General features: G+C 35.7%; 1 protein-coding gene across 2 annotated transcripts in view; it reads left to right on the forward strand.

Moving 5' to 3' along the window:
* The window catches only part of LOC127626804 (uncharacterized), a 30,432-nt gene extending 23,722 nt beyond the window's left edge, over positions 1-6,710 (forward strand). Inside the window, exon 7 of one of the 2 annotated variants that reach the window (XM_052102859.1) lies at positions 112-6,710. In XM_052102859.1, the coding sequence (XP_051958819.1) occupies positions 112-717 (606 nt within the window). In that variant the 3' untranslated portion in view covers positions 718-6,710. The remainder of the gene's footprint in view (positions 1-111) is intronic. The other variant, XM_052102868.1, reaches the window with a different exon arrangement.
* Positions 6,711-8,353: the final 1,643 nt, after the last annotated feature.

Genomic DNA, 8,353 nt, shown 5'->3' on the forward strand with positions numbered 1-8,353 from the left:
ATATTTAATGTTTATTGGGTAAACTATCCCTTAAAAGATCAGTTTAAACCTATTCATCGAGCAAATTGTGCTTCAGTCTTAGTGTAACTATGTGAACTTTTATGCCCACAGGGACTCCCAAATGCATCTACCGATGCTCACAATTGTAGAAGGGCAAAGGCCCTTTCTGATGCTCCACTTCAGAGCCCTGACCATAGCTGCCAATCTGACTCCTTCATAAGTAATGCCTCGTACCCCCTGACTCAACCTGCCCAGCGACAACGGCGGCTTAACTCTACCAGCAACCTCAGATGCACCCGATTCAACGCACCATGTTTTGGCCTGCTCTCTGGAGCCTCTGAGTCCTCCAAGCCAAAAGGGTCCACTATTGTGAATGGAATTAAGACCATAAACCAGCTCACTGAGACCACCAACGATGCCTCTGGCCAACAGCAAGCCCAGGGTGAAGTATTGAGTGCAGAGGATGACCATGTCACTGTCCCAGTGTTTGCTATTTCAGAAGAGGAAGATCGTCAGCCTCTCGTAATAGGAGAACATCACAAAAAGTCTTTGAAAATCAATGGGCACACGTGTGAAGGCCCAAAAATGCCACTGCTATCAAAAAGCCAGATACCCAACATCCAACCAACAGATCGCTCATTAGTGAGTGGAGGAGGCCCAAGCCATGGTGGGACTTTACCTCTTGAAAAGCAGGGCTGTACCACTCTCTCGTGTTAACAGAGACTTGGAAATACAAAGTCTGCCATGTAGAGAAGCAATTTGCTATTTTAACCTGTGTCAAGCCGTTTCAGCCAATAGATGATGTCAGCAGGACTGAAAACTGATTGGCTTTCGACTTATGAGATGCTCTCAGTGTCTTCTGATAGCAAGACATGAAGCAGGTGTTTGATTTTTTGAGGTGTTTATTATAAATGTTGGCGTGATCAATGAAAATTCTGTTTTGTTAAAGCACTTGTTATTGTTCATCGGTTTTGTATTCGCACAGTTCATTTAAGTATATAACGTCTAACAGTATATTTAGCAATTGTTTTGAAATAACTTGTACATGATAAAAGTTTAACCAAGAACACTTAATGCTTCTCTCATGAGTGGGAGTTTAAGAAGTTGTAGGCTTACTGCATTGTTACTTTCATTATGAAATTCCTTAGATTGACTGTATGAACAATACTGCTTGTTCCTAATCTCTTTGTAACACGTAAAAGACCAATTAGCAGGTCTGGTAGAAAGATGCTTGGCATCTCTTGCAACTTCCATTCTTTTGTGTGTGTGTGTGTGTGTGTGTGTGTGTGTGTGTGTGTGTGTGTGTGTGTGTGTGTGTGTGTGTGTGTGTTTTTGCAATTCACCATGGGTCCAATATGCTTTTTAATTATACAGTTAAAAATATTTTTCCCAACTGTTTTTGATAGAACTGTTCAATGACATCACAACTGTTTTTCCACATGTAATTCACTTATTACTATGTGCCTTGTGGCAATAATCTATGCTGCTTAATAATTGAAAGGGTATACAATCATATTTTTATAATGTGTACATTTGCATATGCTGCAACAGTGTTTCAATTGTCTATTGATTTTGGAATATAAAGGGAACTGATCACTATACAGACCTTTAAAATACAGTAACTAACACTATGCAAATAAACATTAGTGAAATTGTTCAGGTGCTGTATGAATGCAAACTCAAATATTACAGACAAAAACATACAAAAGACAGTGATGAAAAGATAATTTGATGCATGTCTTTTTTTTAATAGTGCAGTAAATCAGACAAGGTTTTAGTCTGAGCAACAGATTTATTTTTAAGCATTACTAACAAAGGAGACACAGCAAGCTCTAAATCAACTCTATGAAACTTGAACAGTGCTATTATATGTGCTTCCCTATAGTTATCAACTACTCAAGAACTTAGTAAACCCTAAAGCTTAAATTTTGATGAGGTAGAATAAACACCCCCTCTTCTGAAAAAGAAAGAAAAAAAAACCTTCCAAACTGATTTCCATCCCACCCCAGGTGAGTAAATATTTGCTGTGGAGTACAACATTTCCCATTCAGCAAATGCAACACAGCCTCGAAAGCTCATCTAACAGCCAGGACCAGTCCAGAATAAATCCCTCAACCCTTCCATTGACCCTTTGCTGCAGATATTAAGAGTTCATTGTATTAGACTCACAGCACGAACACCACACAAGCCCCGCTTTAAAGGTTAGGCCACATCATATAACTCAAGCCATTCAAGTGACCTAAAATCACCTTTAAGGCCAGAGCCTGTATGTGGTTTGTGAAAAAACATTGAGTACCTCAGCCAACCGATATTAATGTTTGTGGCATAGGGACGTGGTCATCTGTCAGTCTGCGAGAGAGAGAGAGAGAGAGCGCGGTAAGGCTTGTCACCTGGTTCATAATTACCCCTAACAACTGTCTCTCATTATAGTGATGCGGAGGGCGACATAAAAGGCACGCCAGAGAGTTACAGGGGGAGAGAGTGACCGACAAATGACCACGTCCCCATGCCACAATGGTATTTTACAGACTTTAGATGACATCTGGATATTAAAGCAATATTATTGGGCCTAATTCATGAAACACGAGCAGAATAAAATGTATAAATCCATTCTTGCATAAAGAGTTGCATCGAATTGTTGCATTCAAATTTCTCAGAAATTTGGTCTGCTCGTGAAACACAAGTAAGCCTCTTATAGCACCAGTGTTGGTGTAATAAGACTCCAAAGTCATTAATTACTGTACTTTTAGTTTAAAAAGTAGTATGTTACAATTTGTATTCTTATAATTAGATTACAGTTGAAGACTTTCAATAAATTACTTTTAAGTACATTTTCTGGGTTTCACATATTTCTAAAATATTATGCAGGATCAATTTAAGCATGAATTATGTACAAATGTACCATCCGTTTACGTTTCTGATACAGATAAAAGAGTCACTAACAAGTCATTGTACGGAAAACATGTGGACAATGGAGGAGGAAGAATAGACCTTATTTTGAATCTGATGAGCGGAAAAAACAAGTGTTTTAGGAATTGTTTTAATTATTAATGCAATTACTTCCTTAAGGAAGAAATCAGTATTCCAATTAAAATGTTAGAATTAATTGTTAGTAGTGTATTACTTTTTTGTGTAGCTTTCCCAACACTGTTGAGAACACATTTTAAAACGTTATAACCTTTGCCTTGACATATCTTGATATATGTATCAATAAAACACTATACGTTATATAACGTATAGACAAATTACAATTTAGAGAGCAGGATTTTGCACTAAAATGGAAACACTACAATGTGTCATATACTGTACAATCAGATACACTAAAACTAATGATGTGCAGCAAATCCAGCAAATGTGGCTGTTTGTCAGGTGCCATTAGGTCAGTGTCTGAGGTTTTAGTGCGCTGAGCCCTGGTGTCCACCTTCATTAAAGCAGTTGAGGCTGTGGGTAAGGGTGGAAGAGGATTGGCCTCTGGGGTTGTGGAAATCTAATCTGAGCCTCTGAGGAATGCCATTGTGTGAAGGACAACATATTAGAAATCGCACATGCAAATGGCAATTACAAAGGGCTTTCCTCCATTTCTCAACATAATTTTTGCTCCCTGAAAGGTCTCTGGCCTCCAAGATTTCTGGAATACAACAATGTAATGAGCTAGTATGTGCGGCTATGTTTAGATACTTGGAAAAAAATGACACATTAATAGTTTTTGTTTGTTTTAATGCATTTGAGCTTTATGGCTTTTAGTCCATGCCAGCAGCTTAGAAGTGTTCTCTCTTAAAGTTGAAAAAATGACCTTTTATTAAAGGAGTACTCGTTGAGCTTTAAATGTTAGTACAAAAATGCAATTTGACTTTCCTTTGTGACTTTACCTACCATGGTAAACAATAAAAATGCTTCTCTCACCTCAATCTTGCCAAAATAATCTGTTAAAGGAATAGTTTACCCAAAAAATTTTATTCTGTAATTATTTTGTCATTTTTGTAGTTTATGCATAGCGGTCATTTTCTTTATTAAAAAATAAATAACAAATAAAAGGTTGCATTTAAATTCTAAATTTCAAGTAATTGATTTCTCGTTTTTTTGTATTAGAGTACTACAAAATGACTCGAAATGCCCATCCCTAAAAGAAACCTTCCTAAACTAGCCAAAAAAATTATAATAATTTGCTGAACTTTAAGAATTTGTAGGCTTGACACCTCAGTCCTCAAATGTTTTTAACACTGGTCGTGGCATCAGTTTAATTGATCACAATGGCTTAAGTCAACTATACTTTTTTCAATTAAAACAAAAAAGACTATGGCTACAACCAATGTGGCTTACAAGTTAACAAAATCAAGAGATTTTTTTTTAAAACATCCAAACTGAGGTCAGTAGGTCAGAATTGCAGCTCTAGTTTATTTAGAAAATATTACAAATAAAAGCTATTATATGGCCAAATCTACCTATAGTCCCGGCAAAAACACTAAAGAAATCTCATTAAAGGAAAACATTATCTATTATTAATATAAGCATACAGGTAAAAAAACCTCAAAAATTGTTTGACTATTTAACTGGCCTCTTTTGGATTTATCGACATTAAGAATTAAAAACAATTTTCCACCCATTTGCAAAATAGGGGAGCACAGAGTATTTTTCCAACAGCAAAATGCCATAATCATAACAGGATGTAGGAAAGCATCTAAGACTTTATTATAAATCAGATTTGACATGATTATCCCCTGCAGTGTAATGCAGTCTTGCATTATAACAATCTTTCTGCACTGTGTTCATATGCCTTCAGAACAGCCCTGCAAATAAACACCTGCTCTCTCCAACTTCACATGGCTTATGCCCTTAATGGTAAAAAAGGAAAAGAAGAAGAAAAGAAAAAGCCAGAAAAAAAAAAGCAGCCAGTGATGCTGAATACTAAATAGCATTGATAGTTTAGTGCACTGTCATAAAGATACTGGTCAATATCTTTACCACAAACATCCCTTTTATATAACATGCATCAACCTCACATCACCTCAATAGCATAAAACAAGTCTATAATAGTGTTACAATGAGACACCAAAAATGGAAAGACTTAACATTAAGGTTCTATTTGTTTAAATTACTACAGTAAATGCATTAGGTATCATGAACTAACCATTAATAATTTTATACAGCATTTTTTAATTATGGTTAAAGTTTTTACATAAACTATTCATAATTAGTTAATGTTACAATAAGCAATGTTAACATATACATCTGTTTAAAGGAATAATTGACCCAAATAATTATCTTATCATTTACTCACCCTTGTGCCGTCTCAAACATGTATGACTTACTTTCTTCAGCAAAACACAAATTAAGATAGTTTGAAGGATGGATAACGTGTTTGTCCATACAATGCAAGTCAATGGTGTCCAAAACTTTCATGCTCCAAAAAGAACAAAGGCTGCCTAAAGGTCATCCATATTAAATGGTTTAATCTATGTCTACTGAAGCAATAACATCATTTCTGGGTGAGAAACAGATCAAAATTGACATCCTAGTTTACAATAACTCTTGACATCCACAGTCTCCTTGGAGTGATCGCGAGAGAAACTCGTTCACACATCCTAGCGCTTCACGTGTGCACAGAGGTCAGTTTCTCACCCAAAATGGGTCATATCTCTCCAGAAGACATGGATTAAACCATCTGAGTCATATGGATTACTTTTATGCAGACTTTATATCCTTTTAGAAGTTTGAAAATTTGGACCCCATTGACTTGCATTGTATGGACAACATGTTATATGTCCTTCAAAATAGTCTTTGTAATAGTGTTAGACAGAAGAAAGTCATACAAGTTTAAGATGGCATAAGGGTAAGTAAGTAAATGATGAGACAATTATCCTTTTTGGGTGAACTATTCTTGGGTGAACATATTATAAAAAATTTACTTTCCAAGATTAATAAATGCTGTAAACAATTCTTTGTTATTTCATGTGAACTACTGCATTAACAACTGATCATGTATACAACCTTACTGTAAAGTGAAACCCTGAAATTAAAGGAAGCACTAGTTTTATATGACAGTCAATTCTTAGGCACCAAAGGTTAGTTGATTCAAATATTTCTTAATTGTATACTGTACAATGTTAAAGCCAAAACAGCTTTTTGCATGAAAGGTTTTTTTTTTTTACAGTGCATCAGCTACTGTGTTGATTGCCTGCTTTGTCGTGCTTCACAATTAAAACTAGATGCAACATGAAACAACATCAATAGCATAGTGGAATGAAACAAAGTGCTGATCAAGATAAAGTATTTCTATATGCTGATACCATATCTCAACCTGTTTATCTCGAAAATAATTGGGTTATTACAGCTGATTGACTTTACATATGTAAACGGCTTGACAACAAACTGCCATCTAGAGGAGAAAAGAGGTATAACACCTGCTTACCGCAGGTTTGTTACCCAAAAAACATCACTTTATGAAAAACTGGAATAATGACGAAGCCACAGAGCTTTTCAACATCACAAAAACTGCTGCCGAATCGAACACTGTTCCAATAATCTCAGTTCTTGAAGCGGGTCTGCTCACATATGTGGTTGAATTTCCTGATAAAAAAAAAAAAAAAAAAAAAAAGAGAAAACTATAAGATTATGGTTGTATGATCACCTGAATTATTGAGAATGATAAAGATATATTGCCAATTAATTTGATTAATGTTATAAATGTCCAAACAGATCTTTAATGTAGTACTGCATAAATGTTTAATAGCTGCCCTCTACTGGTGGATTGAAGTAATATATGTTTGTGAGGTTCAAGCATTGAAACTTTTAAATCAATTCAAGAGTTTTGTTTGTTTTGAGGCAGTAATTTATAAGTAAACAGGATTGTGTTTTTAGTTATGCCCTTTAAAAATGTGTACTTGTGTTGTTTTTAAAATAAAGTTTCAGAGATGATAAAAACAAGTAATGTTTTAAAAATCTAGTTTAAAACATATATTAAGTTTGTAGGAATGTAATATTTACATCCATGTTGGTTTCATACATTTTTGAAAAACATTTACAAGCATTTTCTAAAAAAATTAAATTATAAATAATAAAAAAAATATACGGTAAAAAAAGTAACGTGATGCAAAAGGTTAAAGGTAAGCAAGTTAAGTACCCAACTTAATAATTTATAATAAAAAAAGTTTTCAAACATATTTTAAGATAAAACTTTTTTTTACAAAAATGAATTTTTGAGTCACGAATATCAAAAAAGTCTCCTAAGTGTTACTCCATTTGAACTGAATAAAATGTGCCTTTCATAAAACAATTTAAATATAAGAGTTTAAAACAAAAGTTTTTCAAAAATGAATAATATTTTAAAAAAAAAAAAAAAATGAAATGCATTATTTAGGCCATCATTTGTCCCATCATAACCCGTTTTTTTCCTCCTCTGCGGTACACAGATTATTGCATCGATCTCAAAGCACCACTTATCAAGAACAACCAACAACAACAAACTATTTTTTGAGGGATTCACATCAATCTCAAACCCTCACCGCTCAGGAACAACAAACAATTTGCGGTAAATCATGGCATCCGCTCATGTTATTTCTTCCTGCATTGCATGTCACATGTTTACAATAGCCTCCTCCGTCAGCAGTGAGGGATTCACATGTGATAAATGTAAGGAATTAGTCAGGCTAATGGAGAAGGTTAATGGGTTAGAGACTCACATCCAAACGCTAGTGGAGTTCAGTGAGAAAGAGAAGCCGGTAGATACTGTTTCGGATGAGAGTAGTACAGAGAGCAACATACACACTTTGGTTCCGGCTATAGAGCCCCTGCAGCAGGGCATTTGGGTGATGTCTTGGCGGCATACTCGCTCAGCAAAGAGACACCGCTCTCCCGTTCCTGTTAGGGTTTCCAATCGATTCTCCCCACTCAGTGATACACCCACTGAGAATCATGTTGAAAGAGCCCTTGTTATTGGTGAGTCAATTGTAAGGAACGTGGAAATAGAGACTCCAGCCACTATTGTTAATTGCATTTCAGGGGCCAGAGCGTCTGACATCAAATCAAATTTACAAGTGCTGGCTAATGCTAAAAGTAGATTTTCTAAAATTGTTATCCATGTCGGCACTAACGATGTCCGGCTTTGCCAGTCAGAGATCACTAAAGATAATGTTATAGAGGTGTGCGAATTTGCAAAAACGATGTCAGACACTGTAAAATGCTCTGGTCCCCTCCCTGCTCGTCGTGGTAACGAAGTTTATAGTAGATTAGTGTCACTGAATGGCTGGATGTCTGAGTGGTGTCTGAAGAATAAAATAGGATTCATAGACAATTGGAAGAGTTTTTGGGGTAGACCTGACCTGCTAAAGAGAGACGGACTCCATCCCTCCAGGGA

Source organism: Xyrauchen texanus, chromosome 3 (genome assembly GCF_025860055.1).
Source record: "Xyrauchen texanus isolate HMW12.3.18 chromosome 3, RBS_HiC_50CHRs, whole genome shotgun sequence".
Classification (NCBI taxonomy): Eukaryota; Metazoa; Chordata; class Actinopteri; order Cypriniformes; family Catostomidae; genus Xyrauchen; species Xyrauchen texanus.